Source organism: Gossypium raimondii, chromosome 11 (genome assembly GCF_025698545.1).
Source record: "Gossypium raimondii isolate GPD5lz chromosome 11, ASM2569854v1, whole genome shotgun sequence".
Classification (NCBI taxonomy): Eukaryota; Viridiplantae; Streptophyta; class Magnoliopsida; order Malvales; family Malvaceae; genus Gossypium; species Gossypium raimondii.
The window spans coordinates 5,522,997-5,544,763 of NC_068575.1; the positions used below are offsets into that span (position 1 = coordinate 5,522,997).

General features: G+C 28.9%; 3 protein-coding genes across 4 annotated transcripts; 2 read left to right on the top strand and 1 right to left on the bottom strand.

The window, feature by feature from the left end:
* The first annotated feature begins 4,806 nt into the window (after positions 1-4,806).
* LOC105761391 (uncharacterized) lies at positions 4,807-5,485 on the top strand. The gene has a single exon (XM_012579192.2). The coding sequence runs from the start codon at positions 4,834-4,836 to the stop codon at positions 5,380-5,382; it is 549 nt and encodes a 182-aa protein (XP_012434646.1). The 5' UTR covers positions 4,807-4,833; the 3' UTR covers positions 5,383-5,485.
* A 5,641-nt stretch (positions 5,486-11,126) lies between these two features.
* On the top strand, positions 11,127-13,100 carry LOC105761393 (hypothetical protein At1g04090-like). The gene is made up of 2 exons (XM_052624338.1): positions 11,127-11,277; positions 11,397-13,100. The coding sequence occupies exons 1-2, from the start codon at positions 11,172-11,174 to the stop codon at positions 12,947-12,949; spliced, it is 1,659 nt and encodes a 552-aa protein (XP_052480298.1). The 5' UTR covers positions 11,127-11,171; the 3' UTR covers positions 12,950-13,100.
* A 78-nt stretch (positions 13,101-13,178) lies between these two features.
* Positions 13,179-15,569, bottom strand: LOC105761396 (nuclear transcription factor Y subunit C-2). Of its 2 annotated transcripts, none has more exons than XM_012579196.2 (2): positions 15,423-15,569; positions 13,179-14,304 (listed from the first exon to the last, which is right to left on the bottom strand). In XM_012579196.2, exon 2 carries the CDS (start codon positions 14,264-14,266, stop codon positions 13,454-13,456), a length of 813 nt encoding a protein of 270 aa, XP_012434650.1. In that variant the 5' UTR covers positions 14,267-14,304; positions 15,423-15,569; the 3' UTR covers positions 13,179-13,453. The 2 variants fall into 2 exon arrangements, with proteins under 2 accessions (XP_012434650.1, XP_012434649.1); XM_012579195.2 differs by having other exon boundaries at positions 13,179-14,319; positions 15,423-15,556.
* Positions 15,570-21,767: the final 6,198 nt, after the last annotated feature.

Genomic DNA, 21,767 nt, shown 5'->3' on the forward strand with positions numbered 1-21,767 from the left:
AATAGTTGTATATTTAAGGATAATTATGTTATTTATTTTTATAAAAAGTTAAATAATAAAAAGTGAAAAATAAAAAATAAAGAAAAATGAAGATTATTTGGTGGTTAAAGAAGTGATTAAATAAACACTAAAAATTCTATCACATGCATATATACGTGGAAATCATGTATTTAGAATACATATTAATATATATACAATTGATGAATGTAATAAATTGTGCATAATAAAATCAAAATATATAAAATAAATTAAAATTAAGTTGAGTTGTAAATTGAAGATTTTGAACATGTCAAATTAAAATCTTATTATAGTGTCACTAATGTCATGTTAGAACACATAAATTTGGAACCATATATAATTGAAAACCTTTTCAAAAAAAAAAAGAACAAAGAGGATACTTTATTATAATAAACTTGAATTATTATTTAATTTATTTAGGTCCAAAAATTATTATTTTAGAAAATTTTTAACTTACTTAATATATTCCTTAAAAATATTTTTAACTTTTTTAAAATATATATATGTGAAAATTATTTAAAAACATTGACGAGGTGCAACAAAACATATAGATACTGGTACGTACCAATATCAAGATAAAAACCGCATGCCCACCAGTCCGATACTAATTACTTCGATCTCGACATATTTTTTTAAGTTTTAAGTTCAATACAAACAAAGTATAAATAGCAGAAATTCAAACAATTACACATGGTAACAACGAATGATGAGTCTCAAATTTGGATACTCATAAAGGGTGAATTTAAAGAGATAATTAGAGGGCTTGCTTCTCCCTCCAAAATGAAAAATTGGTAATTTAGTCCATTCATAAATTATAAATTATAAAATATAAATTAATAAATGATAAAATTGTATTTTGACTCTAAAATAAAAATAATAATCATTTTAATTATAATAAAATTATATATATTAATAAACGATAAAATTATATTTTAATATCTTATAAAATTATAATTAATTTCCAATTTCTTAAAAGGATTAAATTCTGAAAAAATCTTTATTTTTATTAACTATGCCAAAATTTCATTAGTATAATGTATTTAAATATAATTAAAGAACATTAAAATTAGTGCACAAAAGGCAATTAATTGCCATAATTATTGAATCCTATTGAGATTTTACATCTTATATTTCTCTCAATACATGAAAAAACATGTGAATTTGGGAGTGTAACTCCATAATTTTATACTGGTTAAAATTTTAAATTTTAGATTTAACTGTTAATATTATTTTTTATTAATTAGAGGTTTTAAAATAAATAATAATTTATTTAATAGAAATATAATTAAAAAATTATTGTCATTAATTTGAATTTAATAAAAATAACAGTATAAATAATTAAATCTGAAAAGTAAAAGGATTAAATTCATGAAATATAATTACTTTACATTTTTCTAATTTAAACATTAAAAAAGATAACAATAACTATATATAGAAAACTATAATAAATAAAAAACATTAAATAATAAATTAAAATAAATATAAATATATCTTTTAAAAATAATATTAGCAAACCTAAAATGATTTTAAGTTAATTATTTATAAATATGAGTAGGTTTTATAAAATTTTAAGTTTAAATCGGATCGAAACGAATTTAAATAAATATAAAATATATTAATATCATATTTAAACCCGACTAATAAAAACCTTTACATGAAAGTGAATGCAAACAAAATGAAATTAATTGCAATAATGATTACATCTAATGCATGAAATCCTGTTGAGATTTTGTTGTTTAATTTTCCTCTCAAAACATGAGAAGAGTGTGAATTTGGAAGTGTAACTGCAAATTTAGACCAATCACCTTATATGCCAATTCCAACCACCACTCCTTAGTGCAACCCCACTTATTTTTACACATTTTAAAAATATATATTTCCTTTATTTGACAAAATAAAAATAATTGTTCCAAATTATGGTAATATTTAATAATATTATTTTATTTATTATACATAACCCATTATTGGATTATGATTTTTTAATCAATATTATTTTTTAAAATTTGTAAATATTATTTAATATATTAAAAACTTAACATTTAATTTTTTTAAGGACTTAGCACTAAGCATTTGAACCTAATAAATCCTAATAAATGAATTCTTAAGCATATTATAAATATATAAATAATTAACAATACCAAAAAGAGTTCTCATTGAACTTAACAAGAATCATCTCCATGGAAATTATTTTGCCTCTTTTTCTTCTTCTTTTGATTTCCTTCAACTACATGGGTCATCAGAATCTTGTTTCTGCCGACGACACCTTGATTAAAACCTAATGCCATAATGCGGAAGTCCCCGAAGTCTGCATACAATGCGTAAAATCCGATCCTCGAAGTCATTCAGCTGATAAAGTAGGCATTGCTGCCATTGTCATAACTTGTATAAGCAACAAAGGTGTGACCTTGGAAAGCAACATGACGGTTCTAGCTTCGAGCGTTCACGATAAAGACCTAAAATTGGTTCTCCAAGACTGCTAGAAAGAGCTTTCCGACGCAAAAACCAATTTGACTACTGCAATGGATCGGTTGAAGAGCAAAGATTATGATCAAACCAATTATTTAGTGAATCATGCGCTCCAGAAAGAGTTTGATTGTAAGAAAAATGTGGGGGATTTGCAATATACGCTTCTTACTACTGTCTTGAATGATATGACGCTTTATGAGGAACTTTCGGAAGCAGCAATGAGAATAATTGATAGGTTTTTGTGAGTGTGAAAAATGAAATAAAATAATAATAACATTATATTTGTTGAATAATCTTATATATAATTTATTTTATCTCTTTTTTTTAATTATATTTTTGGATTCTATGTTGATATAAGGTCAAGCAAACTTTTTTTAATATTTAACATTATTTAAATAAAAACATTAATATATTTTTTACATGCATTTACAATTTCAAGCAAAGTTTTTAATATTTAAACAAAAATATTTTTTAATTATTATTTGATATATTAAGGAAACCGCTTTTGAACTTTACAAAATTAAAAATAGTCAAGGTTAGGACCGAAATCAGAAAATTTTAAGGGGTCAAAATTAAATTGTAATTTTTACGATGACAAAAATATAATTTCACTATTTTAATAGCCTATATCTTTATAATTTTTAAAGGATTAAGTTAATTTATTTTATATATTTTTAGGGGGACCAAAGTGTAATTCTATCTTTACTAATTTAAAATTTTAAAAAATTTTAAATGTCTAAATGTAAAATTTTCCATGGGGCCGGAGCCTCTACTAGCCCCTAGTTTCGCCCTTGGTCAAGGTGACTTATTTATTTAATATTTACTTTTTTTAAATACCGATTTAAGAAATATAATATTTTTGTAAACCAAATAGTTGTATATTTAAGGATAATTATGTTATTTAATTTTATAAAATTTAAATAATAAAAAGTGAAAGATAAAAAATAAAGAAAATGAAGATTATTTGGTGGTTAAAGGAGTGAGTAAATAAACACTAAAAGTCCTATCACATACATATGTAGGGGAAATCATGTATTTAGAATACATATTATTAATATATATATATACACAATTGATGTAAGTAATAAATTGTGCATAATAAAATTAAAATATATAAAATAAATAAATTAAAATTTTAGTTGTGTGGTAAATTGGAGATTCGCAAACTTAATTGGTATAGGTTCAAATCTTATTATGTGCATTTTTTATTATTTAAAAAATTAAAGTACCCTCAAATAATATAATTTATTATAAATGCAAAGAGACATTAAAGTAATTTTCCTAACAAATGTAACTATATATTTACTAACTTAAAATGTTTGACTGAGTCGGTGCCACAAGTCAATTGAATACCAACTCGATTAAGAAATTATTAAAAAATTATATTAAAAATTTAAAAATATTATGATGGGTATGTTTTTATATTTGATACAAAATCTATAAGAAAACAATTTAAACAAAAAAATCCATTTATTTATTATTTATATAGTTATTTTTCATTCATATATATTGGATCTGCCCATATAAAATACCACTAATTATTAAGATACACTAACCACTTAAACTAACAAATTATAGGTATAATAACTTATTTGGTCCGTCAACTTTACATAAAAAAGTTATTTTAGCATTTCATTTAATTTTTGTTTTTTTATCTTTTAAACTTATATTATTTGTCACTTACTCAAAAATGGATGGAAAATTAATTTTACTGATGTGACATGCACGTGGTCTGTCACATTAGCAATTAATTAGTTTTTAAAAATTTTAAAAAATCAAATAATATTACAAATTTATTTAAAAATTATTAAATTATCAAAAAAATAAAACTAAAAAACTATTGTTTAAAATATTTTTAATTTTTAAAAAATCAATTAATTGCTGACGTGGTGTACACGTGGACTGCCACGTCAGTAAAGTTAACAAACACCAATTTTGTCGATTTTTGCTCGCCGCTTTGGACCATCCAAGGTTGATTTTATTGTCGTATTAAGTACCCGCAATCACTTTAGATATCTCTTGCTTGAGTTGTGATAAAGCCAATTATCAACATGTCATAATGTACTATTGATGTTGATGGAGCTTATCATTCATCATCTATGGTGAGTGTTTGCTATTTTTTTCATTTATTGAATGAATTAAAAATTTACCTTTCAAAACAAAAAAAAAATTAAATATTAAAAGAGAAGAAAAACAAATAGAAAGTTAAAATATATTTTTATAAAAATAAAAGGACAAATAAGTCATTATAGTTAAATCCTATTAAATGAATTCTTAAGCGTATGTTATTAGTATATAAATAATCAACACTACCACAAAGAGCTCCATATCAACTTAACAAAATCATCCATGGGAATTCCTTTGCCTCCTTACTATCTTACTCTTTTTCTCCTCCTTTTCATCTCCTTCAACAATGTCGGCCATCGAAACCTCGTTTTCGCCGATGATGCCCTGATTGAAGCCCAATGTCACAATGCTGAAGTCCCCGAAACCTGCATAAAATGCGTAAAATCTGATCCTCGAAGTCAATCAGCCAATAAAGTTGGCATTGCCGCCATCATCATAACTTGTCTTAGCAACAAAGCCACGACCTTGATAAACAACATGACGACTCTTGCTTCGGGCGCTCGCGACAAGAACTTGAAAGTGGCTCTCCGAGGTTGCGAGAAAGGGTTTTACTACACAAAAACCAATTTGATCGCTGCGACGAGCCGATTGAAGGGGAAAGAATATGATCAAACGAATCTTCTGGTGAAACAAGCGCTCGAAGAAGAATTTGTTTGTAAGATGAAAGTGAAGGCTTTACGATTTAACTTTCCGAGTAGTGTCACGTTTGACATGGGAGTTTACGAGGAACTTTCAACTGCAGTAATGAGAATAGTTGATAGGTTTGTATGAGAGTGAAAAATGGAAAATAAAAATAAAAATAAAGCATTATATCAGATAATATTATATATTTCATTTGAATAAAAACTACTCTTGTTGAGTGTTTTTGTGTGTATTTATATGATCCAGTTATTGTTCATAGATGTAATGTCATAGATAAGTTTCATGTATGTCTACACGTAACCTACTTTAGGTCTAACACGTGTTTATACGACGGGGGTTCGCTTATGTGATGGCATGCGAACCCAACATTATGCGGCCTCATGCGCGAACTTGAAATGTAAATTGTATATAATCCGACCCGGACCCAATCAAATTATGGGTCGATAATAGTGAATATCATAATAACCTTATTCTCTGGTAAATATAATTTCATATCCTTTGCATGTTACTTTAGATGATTGATGGATTACTGTGAATTGATAAACAATTATTTTGCATTTTTTTCTCCAAAGATTTCAAAATTCACAAAAAATTCAGTGGTAAGTATAATTATTTAAAATTTTATTTCATGTCTTAATTAGTCATTTTATTTCAGTTTTTTTTTTCTTAATTCAGGTCCAGCTAGTCTAGCTTAAATTTCCAATAATAAATTTTTTATCCAAGTATCATATAAATACTAATATAGAAGTACCATGTTGAAGCAAATTGGTGTCAGGCAAAGCATTTTGTAGGATGACAACTTTGGGATGATAAGAAAAGGAAGGTAAAATTAGCATAGAGGCATTGTAGATAGGTAAATTAGTTCTATATGTTAGATCAAAGAGTAAAGTGGTTATTCTGTTAAAATTTTTTTATCCATTTCTACTTTTAAAACTGATGTGTGCATGGCAACATGACCTACATGTGGCACACCATATGTCATTGTCTAGTTATTTTGCCAAAAAAGCCAGTTTTAAACTGTACAAATAAATGAAATTATTTTTAACAAAATTAACTAAATTGCACTTTAATCTAATGTACAGGGGTTAATTTACCCATTTTTTAGTAGAGGGAGCAAAATATAATCAAACTCTTAATACAAAGGCCCCCATGGTACTTTTACGAAGAAGGAATGACTATTTTGTAATTTAGTTTTTAATGTTGTCTAAAAATTGAAACACTTTTACAATTTTTTTAAAAATAACTAAAATATTTCTTCCATTAAACTAATTTTGGTGTCACAAGAATACAATATATAACACGCACAAAAAAAAACTAATAACAACAATTTTGAACAGAAATGTTAAATTTCTAATTAATATTTAAGAAATTTAAGATTACAAAGACAATCAATCATAATTTCTTTAAACATTTATGTTAATTAACATCTAACAATTATTACCCAATCAAGATATTAGAATTTATAAACCCCATATCAAATTAATATGCCAAAACCATTAAAAAAATTAAAAAAATTAATCTTGCATAAAAGTCTTAATCAAGCACAAAAGCCATAATTTTAATTTTCAATATTAATAAAAAATTGTGTTGCCAAATTATGGAGATTAATTAAAAGTCTTGAAGGATTGATTATCTACAACACAGAAAATGTGTTAAAGTTTTAGGGTGTCCATGAAAATTTTCAAATAGTCAGGTGCTTAATAAGAATTTTCCACCCCTAATCATCTATCTAGTAAAAATTCTAGAGAGTAATAGGGACGATGTTAAGAGGCAGACGAGGACTTTGGCACCCAAAATTGATAAATTTTAGTTTAACACCTTCAGAAATTATAAAATGTTAATTCAATTATTAAGATTACGCTTTAAACCCTTCAAATTTCATACATTCAATTTTGACCCCTCAAAAACAATAAATTTTAATTTAATCCCTTTTAAAAATAATACAATTTTAAATTAATATACAAATAAACTCATATTTTAACCCCTCCAAAATTTATAATTCAACCACACCTCTTAAAAAAAAAATTCTTTATGAAATAAATTAACCCCACAAGCATTCAGTCACCTTCCTCCTAATTTGAGCCATGCACCTATAAAGGGAAAATGAGTATCAATTATTGATGTTGCATTATCCCATATATGTTGTTATATGTGTCACTTAGTAGAACTTTGGATGTACCTTTCACTAATATTTTGCTTCTAAAACAAGAAATTTAAGATATTTTTGAGTTCTGTAGTAAATAAACTTGCTCTAATGTAACTCACATCATCTATAAATGGAAAGTTTATTGTAAACAAATTAAACACGTATTTCCCAATGTTTATTGTAATTATGTACATAATAATTGTTATATATACCCATTGTTTCCATTAATTTTAGATCATCTACTTCTAAATTTTATAATCAAAACATTCTTTTAAACGATATTCCATTTTTTTATATCAAACATTATTTACTGAACTGTGATATGGATTTGAGAGGATAAACTCATTTAAGTTGAAGATTAATATATACTTTTTCTGATCATATATGTTATTTTTGACACAATGCCTAGAATTACTTATAGCTCTTTCTTTAACCCATAAATAAAAGGAAAATGTTCTTCAATAGTTCAAAAACAGTCCGATTCAATTTCAGAATCCACCATCGATCCACTCCCCCATAGTTCTCATCGGCGACCTTCTTGCTCACATTGACTATCACTTGCGAAGTATTGAATAAAGATGTCCATGATTTTCAAAAACAGTACGATTCAATTCTGAGAAAAGGAAAATTTTGGCCAAATGCTATCCATGAACGTGAATGCATGGGTTTCAAATATGATGTTGAAATATCCTATAAATGTTGCTATATAAAAAAGCAACGTAATAAATTTTTCATTAGTTGTTGTTTGGTAATTGTCCCTTTCGCTAACATTTTGCTTATAAATCAAGAAAATTAATTTTAGGGGTAAGCTATTAGAATAGTTACTTTTATTTGCCTCGGGTTATATTTTAGTCACTTATATTTAAAACGTTACGATTTAGTCACTTACGTTATCGTGTTGTAGCATTTTTGTCACTGAGCCGTTGGTTATTATTAACAGTGTAATGGTAAACTGACGTGGCACGTTAAATCATCATTTCAAACAAAAAAAATTAGGTTAAATTCTACGATTGGTCCATATATTTTTTCATTTTGAGCAATTTTTTTTTTCTTTTATGTTCTTTTAACTTTATTTTATTTTCCATTTTCTTCTGCTTCTCCATGTTTTCCTCCCTTCTCCATTAATTTTAATGTAGATTTTCTATGTTTTCCATTTGTTAAAACTAGTCCACAAGCTCGCCTCACGCAAAAAAAAATTAAATTGTTCAAAAAAATAAAAGTATAGGGACTAGTTTTAACAAATGAAAAACATAGAAAAACAACGTTAAAAGAAATAGAGAAGGAGGAAAACAAAGGAGAAGCAGAAGATAAAGGAAAGTTAAAAGAAAATAAAATAAAAATAAATTACTCAAAAAGAAATATATATATATTGTGACCAATTGTATAAACTAATCTAAAATTTTTGTTTGAAATGATGATTTAACGTGCCACATTAGTTTACTGTTACACCGTTAACGAAAATTAACGACCTAGTGACTAAAATGTTTCAAAGCGATAATGTAAGTGACTAAAACATAACATATCAAATATAAGTGACTAAAATGTAACATGAAGAAAACAAAAGTGACTATTCTAAAAATTTGTCCTAATTTAATTTTGTGAGTTTTGCATTTCTATTTGGGTTAAACAAGAAAAAGGAAAATATATTTTGGTATAATATTTGAGCTAAACTTTCAAATACAAGCAAAATCTACCAAAGCAATCAAAATCAAGAATTTAAACACCCATTTTCCATTTTGTTAATTAAGTTTATTGTAATTATGTACTTAATAATTGTTATATGTAGCGGGTGGCGGAGCCGTTAAGAGATCTAGGGTCATGACTCCTCTTAAAATGGTAAAATTTAATTTAAGACTTTTATAATTTATAAAATTTTAAATTAGTAATGATAAATTTGTATTTAGACCAGATAATAATAATAATAAATTAATTTAAACCTTTAAAAATTATAAAGACATAAATTATTAAAATAATAAAATTATATTTTTACTATCGTAAACATTTTTATTTTAATTCCACCAAAAAGCACTTTTGCGGTAATCACAATTGTGAACAAGAATAACTTTTAGAATAGTTTGTTATTTTTTTATTTATGTCAAACATTATTCATGAAAACAAAATAAATAGTTAATTAATAAAACTGCAATGAAAAGAACAAAATTATAAGGAGGGTTATTTAGGAATTCAATCCTAAATTAGGGTTGAACAAAAAAATGGAGAAACCAAAATAGGCTTAAATTAGGGTGTTTAGATGGTTAATGAAATACAAGTTAAAAGATCGATTTTAATCAAATTGAACCAAATTCTTTTTATTATTGAATTTATAATTAAATTATTTTTATAATGTAAAATAAATATTTTATATTTAAAATAACAAAATAACTTAAAATTCTATATAAAAATATTTTTTCAAAAATACCATATATGAGTTATTGCTTATTTTAAAAATATTTATGAAAAAAAATTGAATCTTTATCAAATGAACCAAATTATAATGGACGGTTTTAAAAAAATCCGATCAAACCAAACTGAACTCATCCTAATCGTAGATTGGTGTTTACTGAAAACTTGCATTAAACCCTTTTATCACTTCACTTGTGGTTTAGTCAGTCGCATTACAAACTAAATTTAAATTCAAAGAGGAAAAAAGATGGATAAATCTTAAAATTACACATGAACTTTGGTCAAACGTGCAATGTTATACATATATTTTGATTTTGTGCAATTTTATATATAACTTTCTAATTTGATTCAATTTTCACAAATTACTAACACAATTATCAAATTAGCACCATTTTACATTTACATATTGCATGACAAATTATTATATTTATCAAATATAAAATAAATTGAAGAATTTATTTCTTGATTGCCTCGTTTGGTTCTAGTGTAATAATACAAGGAAAAACTTATTTATTACATATGTATTACAATATATAGTTAGACATAATATAAAGAATAATTGGTATAAACTTAACCTTGAAACTAGAAAGATGAGAAAAACTCTTATAAGAAATTAGACTTATTCAAAATAAGTAAAAAAAAAATCATTCTCTTTTCCCAAAACAAATCATGTGAATAACTAAAATTACCAATTGAAACTAGTTTATTGCTACTCATATACTAAAACACGATGAATGAATAATACTCACCAAATGTAGCATAAATGTGTACAATTGAACTAAAATCAAAATTTCGTGTATATTATTGAATCATAATCGAATTTTATATGTATAATTGCAACAAATCAAAGTTTATGATCAAATTGGACATTGAAAAGAAGTTCATATATAGTTTTGATATTTATCTCGAAAAACAAAAAGGGTAAATTACAGTAGAGGTCACCCATCTATGGTTTGTTTTTTTTTTCTTTTTTGCCATCCAACTGTTACAAAATAGTCATTTGACTATTCAATTTATTCTTTTGATCACCAGCTAGCTAACGTAGAAATAGAAACATACAAAAATCTAATATAGTTGAGTGACTTAAAAAGAAAAAGAAAACCATAGCGAGGTGATTACTAATGTAATTTACCCAAACAAAAAGTGAGGAAGTTGGCGTAGAAGAGAGGTTGAACAACATCTAAACGCTTGTCAATGACAAATAGGGTTCCTTGCACGTCACATGCATTGGCTGCCCCGTCCCTAAGTGTTATCATATATTCCTGTAGTTTTTAAAATTTTCCCATAGATCATCAATATACTCAATCATATGTATATATAAATACCTTTATATATACATATATATGTGTGTGACCTTTTGATATTAAACATGGTAAGTATGGGGAATTGTCTAAAACTTCACCGCAAAAGAAAGAAAGCTTTGCCAATCGAAACAGTCTTCAACCTTCCATCTCCATTACCAACATGGCCACCAGGTACCTCTCAATTTTCATCTTTAACAACAACGTTACTAACCCGAAGATTTAAATCACGAGTTGCGTATTTTTATATATCCGTAGCATTGCATGGTAATCGCTATTTAAATTTGATGTAGGTGAAGGGTTTGCAAAGGGAATTATTGATCTTGGTGGACTACAAGTGTGTCAAATATCGACTTTTACAAAAGTGTGGGTCACCTACCAAGGCGGACCAGATGATCTCGGTGTTACTTTTTTTGAACCGTCATTGATACCGGATGGATTCCACATGCTAGCTAGCTATGGGCAGTCGAACAACCGGTTGCTTTCAGGGTCGGTTCTTGTTGCAAAAGATGACACCGACAATCAGGATTTGCTAATACGACCAGTTGATTACAACCTAATTTGGACCAGTGAATCCCTAGGTATCAAGCAAGACACCAATGGGTACATTTGGTTACCAGTTGCTCCTGGAGGATATCGTGCATTAGGTCACGTTGTTACCAACACTGAACACAAGCCACCTATAGATAAAATTCGTTGTGTTCGATCTGATTTCACCGACGAAATTGAGAATCAAACATGGATTTGGGGACTTGGGAAGGAAAGCAATGCAAATGAGCTTAACTGTTTCACTATAATGCCGATGAATCGAGGACCTCAACAAATGGGTGTTTGTGTAGGCTCATTTATAGCCCAAAACCCTAATAATCCATCCCTTTCACGTACCCTTTTAGCTTGCTTGAGAAACAAGAAATCTAATTACCTTTCTTCAATGCCTAACATACAACAAATTGAAACATTGTTTCAAGCTTATTCGCCATTGATTTACTTCCATCCTAAGGAGACCTATCTTCCATCATCAGTCAACTGGTTTTTCATCAATGGCGGATTACTATACACAAAAGGGGACGAGTCAAATCCAGTCCCAATCGAACCGACCGGTTCGAACCTTCCCCAAGGTGGTTCAAACGATGGAAACTATTGGCTAGATCTCCCCATCGACAAACCATCAAAAGAGAAAGTGAAAAAAGGAGATTTAAAGGAAACTCAAGTTTATTTACACGTAAAACCCATGTTGGGTGGAACATATACAGATATTCAGATATGGGTTTTTTACCCTTTCAACGGCGGAGCCAAAGCCAAAGCGGTATTCATTGACATTCCGTTAGGAAAGATCGGAGAACACGTTGGCGATTGGGAACACCTAACTTTGAGAATCAGCAACTTCACTGGCGAATTACAAAGTGTGTATTTCTCAGCTCACAGTGGAGGCTCATGGGTGACGGTGTCGGAGCTGGAATTCAAAGACGGAAACAAGCCGTGCACGTATTCATCATTGCACGGGCATGCTATGTATTCGAAACCGGGGCTGGTTTTGCAAGGAAAAGGAACAATTGGGATCCGTAACGATACTGCTAAGAGCAAGATTTTAATGGATACTGGGGTAGGATTTGAGTTAGTTGCCGGGGAGTATTTGGGGAACAGTGTTGTTGAACCACCATGGTTGAATTATTGCAGGGAATGGGGGCCAAAGGTGAGCTATGATTTGGGTGATGAGATTAAGAAAGTGGGGAAATTGTTGCCTGGATTTGAGAAATTTATGAAAAGCTTGCCAAAGGAAGTTTTAGGGGAAGAAGGGCCTACTGGACCTAAGATGAAAAGGAGTTGGGATGGGGATGAGGTTTAAGATAAAAAAGTAGAGGGACTGAATTATTAAAAATAAAAGTACAAGGATTAAATTTTAAATTTACAAAAAGTATAGAACTTTTGTATTAGGAGTATGATATACATTTTAAATTTGCTTGCAAATGAAGATATTAACCTTTGATTTTCTATTATCTAAGTCAGTATTACTTCTACAACAAATTCAAGTATCTAACCCGTAATGTTATTTAATTCGAATTTAGATACTAATATTTAATACGAACAATAAACATATTTAAATTTAACAGAGAAATGTATTCAGCTTTAGTTGTAGAATCTATTATTTAATACTAATCGCTCCTCCGTTAAAAACATAAACATAGCTACTTCGAGATCTTCTATCATTCATAAAAAGCCTAAACTCGGAGTCCAGCTCCTCCATAAACCTACAACGACAACCTAACTACAAACAAACCAGTGCTAAATTCAATTTCCAACCATTAGAAGTGTCAGACATTACCATGTCTTGGGGCTCATCCCTTCTCAATCAAGAATCACTTTGCTGCTGTTCAGATTGCTGCGGCTGCGGTGGCTGTGGCTGACCATGGGGCCATGGAACGAAAGCCACAGGCGGTCGAGGCTGTTGGCCGGGATACAATGCAGCTTGATCAACCGGCTTTCCCATTGTCATCCCTGCATGCCCCACTGGATGTTGCGGGACATAATAGTATGGCATATCGGTAGGTGAACCAACAAAAGGAATGGTGGCCTTGGTGACCCCGAGTCCCTCCTCTTTTAACTCGTCCCTCGGGATAATATCAACTAAGAAATCAAAGACATCAGTCCGTGAAATGGCAGCTGCGATGTCGTTCTTTTGTAGCGTCCTCCTTTTGTTCTCTTCTGTATGGATCCAAGAACGTAAGGTCAGTTCCAAGACAAAGATTTCACAAGCTTTCGCAAAAATAACAGGAGCTTCCGCCGATATCATTCGCACATCTTCGTCTGCTTTCATTATTTTTTTGATCCGTGCGAGCGGGAGACTGTGGTTCTTGAAGTCCGATGCATGCTCAATTTCTTGCATTTGGTTGGCCCAAAACATTTGAAGCTGTTGGTGTTGTTGCTGTTGCTGTTGGTGGTGGAATTGTTGAGCTTGTTGGTAGGCAAGTTGGTGCGGAGAACCAGAGAAAGTAGCCTGAGGCTGAGTTGGTGAAGGGACCGCCGTTGCTGGAGTGCCGGAAGCAGCCACAGGAGCAGCTTGATAAGGACCAGTAGAATAACCCATTGGTCCAGTACCGGCTACAACTCCCATCACAGGCTGTTGCTGCTGCTGCTGTTGTTCAGTTTGCTCAGATCGGTCCATGGTAATTTCCCAAAAGATCCCTTTGCCTTTGTTCTATCCTGAAATACCCCACGCTGTCACGAATCGAGATAACAAAGTATACATCAAGCAGATACCGTATAGGTGTAACATTGCTAACATATGTATTCTTCATACAACTCGGGTGAAAAACACCATAATTGCATCTCTTTTCCAGTTTCGCCACCATGACAAAGAAGTTTTGCTTCTCAATGATACCAAAAGGTAAGCATCCCAAAGGCTAAAGATAAATCTTTACGTTAATAGATCCTAAAATACTCAGATTTATGACACATATTCGGACATGGGTATAGGTATAAAGTTATGATTATATATGTGTGTGTGTAGATAGTTATAAAAAATGAATTTACTCATATGATACTCATCTGATTCTGTATAATGCAAAGGTTCATGCTTGAGCGTATGCAAGTATATCAAAAATGGCAAATTCAAAAGCAATTTCAATTTGAGAAACCAAACAAAAACAGTAATTAAGATACAATTTTCAATTCAATGTAAAAAAAAATCATTTTCAGAAATGATTAAAATTGAAAATTAAAATAAATCATGTAACCAACTACTTGAAATTCACTAGTTTATTCCAATTTGCAGGCATAAATGATAATTAAATTAAATTAACAACAAATTATCCATCCAAACTCTTAAAATAACCCATGCAATGGACATGCATGAAGTAACCTAATTAAAACCAAGCAATTGCAAATTTAATTTATAAAAAGAAAAGGAAAGAAATTAAACAAACAAGAAAAACCCATTACTTTAATTCTTTTTAATGCTAAATAACACATGATTTTAAGTAAAATTCTGACCCATTTTAGCCAAATAATAAGCCTAATTACTCTGCTTGCTTCCTGATAATAACTAAGAACTGAAAAACACACACACACACACAGAGAATTTCCAGAATATTACTAATTACTGAAGTTCTCAATTTTTTCTTTTATTTTTTTTAGCTTAAGTTAAGATTAGAGATCACAAACCCAAACCCAAAGCAAAACAAAAGAGAAAAATCCAAAAGAGGGAAAAAATATTTTCTTTTTCTATTTGGTACTTTCCCACCAACCAAACAAGAAAGTACTAAGCCCAAACACAGAAACATAAAATTTAAGAAAAAAACCCCAAAAAATATATAATTTACCTGCAATTTATCTTCTATTTTTTTGCAACTGAATCTTCTAAGAAACCAAAATTACAAGCAAAGAGAGAAGCAGAAAGGAGGGAGGGCTTTTTTTTTCTTTTAATGTGAAAAAATAAAGAAAAAAGAAAAGAAAGTCTTTCAAATTTTGGGAGGGGGAAGGACTAATCAAGGCATCTGGGGCATCTAAAGGGAGACACGTGTCCAACAGTGAGAGTATTGAGTTGGGTCAAGAGTTTTTCTTTCCACGTGGCTGATATTTAGTGGACGAAAATGTTAGAGTAGTGCGCTCGGTTTGGTTGATAAATCGGTTTTGAAACTGAACTGGAATTAAATTAAATACTAAAAATAATTTAACTAATCTAAATCCAATTTTAAAACGGTTGAATTCATGAATTTTAAATTTTTTAAAAGATTTTAAATATTTTAAATTAAATTTTTTTTTGATATAAGTGGTCAACAAAGAGATGAGAATAATGGAGAAAAGTATTGGCTTGTCTGTGATAACCGGAAAGTTAAAATAAGAAAAGTGAGAAGAAGAATGCTGGGATTGTTGCGTAGGGTTTTTTAGGTAGGAGTCGATCATTAGTCTCTTGTGCACTCAAGCTTATATAAGGGGCTTATCCCTTGTCCTATAATGTCATGTAGTTGACAATACAATATCTTACAATGTTGTGTGTGCTGGCCAGATGATGAGGCCATTACTGGTCAATTATAGCCATAGAATGTATTGTGTGGTTTTACTATAATATTCTCATCATTGGGTTTGTATGATGTTGCTACGCCTTAATGGTCCCAACAAGGTGTGTAGTGGACTATCTCTAGGCTGACTAAAAGGGGATTCATAAAGGGCTGCTTGTAGACCGCCTCATACGAATGATTGATACAAATGGTTCTTTATGAAGGGTTATATGCAAACCACTCCTAACGAAGGGTCATTTGTGAGCTGTCCAACAATTTCGTGTGTCATGCTAGGGCGGGGTATAACAAAATAAAAACTTGTTATATAACCATTTATAAAAAATATATATTTAATTTAGTTTTTGTTGATACTAGATTAAGATTGTGACATTCATGATGGTTCATTCCATAGGTAGTGAGTTGTAGGTGATCAGAATTTGAGGGGAGAAAGAAGGGATTCCGTAAGTGATGGTATGAAAGAAGACAGAGAGAAAGATCCCTATTCTTTGGTCTTAGAGGGTCTTATAAATAGCAAACTCAATCCCTCACGAGGTGTCATGTATCATTCCCTTGTTAGTTTCGTATTCCCTAAAGCTTAGTTGACCTATTGACGTTTATTCTTATTAGGTATAGATTGTCATTTCAAAATAACGAATAAATACGATATACAAATGACTGATATTTTGTCTTTGCCATGAGTGCGGTGCACACAATATGAGCTTACCTTACCAAAGGCTCATGAGCTATAAGGTTTGCAATGTCTTGATCGACAAGGTCTTGGTCTTATAGATATCCTTAGCTCGCGAAGCATCATGTGAAGTTGGCGAATCATGAAGTGAGCTCACAATAGATTGGTTATTATAACAATTTTAATAGTTATATCCTTTTATAAATTAATTTTTTATACAATATTGGGATGAAGATGGGATAACTCGGTTTGAACTCTTAGTAAGATAGAAAAATTAATCACCACTCCGCATAAATAAATCGAATACATTCAAATTAAAATTAGTTCATTCTATTTTCAATTTTTCTCAAATTTCTTCCCTTCTCAATCGCTGCAAATGCAATGTTAGGGGGGGACTCTTTTGCGAAAAAGAGTAAAGTGAAAAGGTAATTTAGGAATTTAACTGAAAGCTATAGAGCACGTGAAAAGCCCGTCGGCGGTGGGCCTTTCTCATATATACGATGCGCAGTCACGTGACCAAAAAGGTAGTGAAAAGTGTTGAGAAAATTCAAGGACGAGAAGCTAAGAACCAATCCAAGTATACTTTTTGAAAAATTGGATTTATTTAACTTACAATATAAATATTATCTTAGTTTGTAATTATATATAAAATATTAAAACTTTAAAAATTGATTATTTAAAACAATAAAACATATAAAATTAAATATGTAAATGATGAATTTTATCTATCGAAAATTGGTAAATTAATTTATTTTTATAACATTATTAAACATCGTCGAAAAATCATTAACTCGAGAATCAATAATTCAATAATTTATATATAAAATTAACAAAAATGACCGATAACATTTTTATAAGTACAATTATATTGACCGATAATTACAATATTCATATATATTTAATTTACTTTGTTCAAAAATCCAATTAAAACATTAAAGCCCACACAAAACTTATATAGGATTAGACTACAAGCTGTGTCAAGATTAGATGTGAAGTGAAAAAAATTTTTGGGGCGAATTAAATTTTGTATTTTCACAATAATAAAAATATAATTTTTATTTTAGTAGCTTACATCTTTATAATTTTAAATGATTAAATGATTTTTATCATTTTAGGGATAAAGTGTAATTTTACCATTACTAATTTAAAATTTTATAAATTATAAATAGATCTAAATGGGAAATTTTATATTTTAAGCTGGTCTTACTTTTCAATTTTCATAAAATACAAATACCAAATTATAACAAAACCGATAAATTAATTTTTAATTTTAACAAAATTTAAAATTTAAAGTCAACATTATTAAAGGATTTTATTTGAATATCATCTCGATTAAAGCAGGACTATACTCAAATTATAAAACGGAAGAGAGATTTATATAATTTTTTATTATAAGGAGATCAATTTATTATTATTATTATTATTATTATTATTATTGTTATTATATAGTTAAGTTTGTATTGATTTTGTAAGAAAGCACCCACCCTTCATTTGGTGAAACTTCACAGGTTGATTGGCAGGGGTAGGTACAAACAAAGATGAAGTAGGACAATCTAACCTCACCTACCCACCACTACATTCTATATTAATTTAAAATTTTTTATATGTTAATATCTTATATTATATAAAGTTTGTTGTTTTATATTGTTAATTTTTTGATTCAACGAGTTGATGTGTTATTTTTAAATAAAAAACTATTCATTTAGTAGTCATGTAATTAAAAATATTTATAATTAATCTAAATTTAACAAAAATAATAATATCAATAATTTGACCAAAGTAAAGGGACTAAATGCCTAGAAATACAAGTACAAAGACTAAATTTTATTTTTCGAAAAGTGTAGGAATTATAGGCATATTTTAACATTTTATATAGCATAATATTTTGATGGAAAAATATGCTCCAGGTCTCTTTGTTCTTCGTACATTTGAAATTTAGCTATTCTATTTTTACTTTTAAGAGTTCAATCCCTTAACTTTTCAAGTTTCAAAATTCAAATCAAATTGTTAACACAATTATTATTATTTTATTGCCAAAAGCTAGTTTAGAATAGTAGTAGATAGAGCTTATGCTTGACACATAGATGACATGAGTTAAAATCCTGTCATCCCTTTCTCCCTTTCCCAATATTGTAATCATCCAAAAGAAATTCTGCTTGTAACAAAATAAACTAGAATTTAATACCAAATTTTCAACTGTGTTAAAAACAGGACTTATATTTTTTAATTCAAAAAATTAAAAGATTAAATTCTAAATATAAGAAAAATACAGGGACATAGAGTACAATTTAACCTATTTTGATTAGTATTGAACGTTAACAAAAATGAATAAAATAACAAAAATAATATAAAAAGGGCAAAAGGCCAATGAAGAGGAGACGGTGTAGGACCGGTGAAATCTAAAAAGAGAAAAAAGCCGAGAGTCTGGGGGTCACATCGGTCCACCTCCCTCGGCATTTTCGAGAACTCCGCCTAGTTTAGTTGTTGCCCTCCGCTACGCGACAACGTCACCTACGTGATTCACACAGTCCCCCACTTGTCTTCATCAATTACTGCTTCTTGGGAACAATACCTCGCCATTGCCACCTCTTCCTTCATCTCTCCTCAACCTGTCTCATTACTTGTAAATGATTAAATTATCAAATAAAGCCCTTTTCTTTCAAAATTACGTCAATAGGCCAATTTTTTTAAAAATACGAAGATGGACCGTTTTTGTTAGTTATAAATAATAAAAAAATGATTTATTTCCTTAATTTTGAAAAAAATGGATTTATTTAATAATTTGGTTGTTATAAATAATAAAAATATGAATTTTAATTTTACCTTTATATCTTTTAATATTTTCACGCGTTTTAGAGTATGAGATCAGTCTTATTTGGGTCAAAATAATATTCAAGTAAAATTCTCTTACTAATAATCACTTGATTTGAATTTAATTCAAATGCTTGGGAAAAAGAGTTCACTTTTACTCCTAAGTTCTAACCACTTATTGGTGCTCTCAGCTTTTTAAAAAATCGAATTTAATTATTAACTTTTCAAAAATAGTCGAATTACTTATACTAAATAAAACGATAAAATTTTTAAACATAACATTCATGTGCACTTCATGCTATTTTTGAATTTTTATTTTTAATATTTTTAAATTATTTGCTGACATGAGGTAACATATCCTTTAAAAAATGATTCGACTTTGTTTAAAATATTAATGGTCAATTTTAACTAAAAAACACAGATCAAATTGATAAAAATTGTAAACATTAAGAGCTAAGCTTATCATTATACCTATTACACATAATATAACTTGAATTTGGATAGTTAGGGACATACGATATTTAACTCAACCCCTATTTTTAGAACTAAGTTATCTGATCAAATTAAGAATCACTGAAGGCATCGGTTTTGGAATAAGAGATTAGACCGATTAACCTACATATCGATTGAATAATATTTTTAATAACATATTTAATTAAACTGATCAAATTAAAAATTAATGATTTGAGTAATTCGATAATAGTGCTCATTAGCATAATAAATAGTTTATTAATTATTCTAATAGTATATAGATTTTGTAATTTTCATTGAAAGCCCCCGAATAATTTGTACGGTTAAGATTTGTCTTTTGAGACTCACGTGTTCACGTAACAGTCACGTGATACACGCACGCGCTGGAAAAAAAAAGTCAAATCTGGCAGAGGGGCGAAAGCAGGAGTTGTTATTTGTGTTGTGGCTTTTCAGGTTCCTTAAGAAGCTTTGCTCTTTTAATAATTTTATTTTTCCATTTTAAATATTCCTACTTATCACCGTACAGACACCAAACAATAGGATATTAAAATATAACATAAATAATTAATGTATTAAATTTTGAAAAATCATTTGATACACTGATACTAAAAATAATTAAATTTATATGATACAAATCATTAATATAGTGTATATACGCTTTCTAATGGAAGGATAAATTCTACCTAACCTAACTAAACTATTTTTGAATTTATATTTTGGTCACTCGATTTTAAAAATTTATAGAGTAATCCTTGAACTATTCAATTATTAAATTAAAGCTCGAAGGTTTTAAAATGATCAAATTAAAGTTAAATAAAGGGTAAACTTTTTTAAACGTGTTTAAAGGGCTTCTCAGATATTGTAAATCAAGTTCGTTAATGTAATTTTGTGCTAAAATTTAAACGAAGCGCACGAAAACCCTTATTTAAGCATTTTCAAATAGTTTAATTGACTATTTTTAATGTATTAATCTGAACAACTCTTTAAATGTTTAGTCCCAATTTCAACATTTACCCAATATCTTATTATTTGTTATAGTTGGATTTCTAAAATGAGGGATGAAATTATCTCAATTCAAAAGATTTTAACCCATGATCTTAGCAAATATCAAACTCTGTTCTTCTTGATTAAATTGGTTTAAAACACTATATTACACTAAAAATAAATTTTAATAAGGGTAAAAACATCTCTCCAATTCCTCTCAAATTTGAAATTAAGCAAATATGTCCCTCTAAAGAAATTAGAGCAATTTAATCTCTCTCAATTTCGAAAGTGAGCAATCAAGGATATTTAATCACGACATTAATATCTTCAGTATATTGTACATAATTTTGATTGGTATAACAACAAAATTAGCTCTCAGTGTTTACATGTTTTGTCATTTTGGTCTAAATTCTAAAAAAATCAACAAATTTAGCCTCAACATTTACACAAATGTTGCAACCTAAATTTGTTAAATCATTACCAAATTGATAGAAAATTTTAAACTTTGAGGGTTAAATTTGTTATTATACTAATCAAAATTATGTACAATTGTCAGAAAATATTAACATCGTGATTAATTGTCCTTAATTGCTCACTTTCGAAATTGATAGGAGTAAATTGCTCCAATTTATTAGGAGCGACCAATTTGCCCAATTTTAAAATTAAGAGGGACTGGAGAGGTCTTTTAACCTTTAATAAGATACCAAAAAATA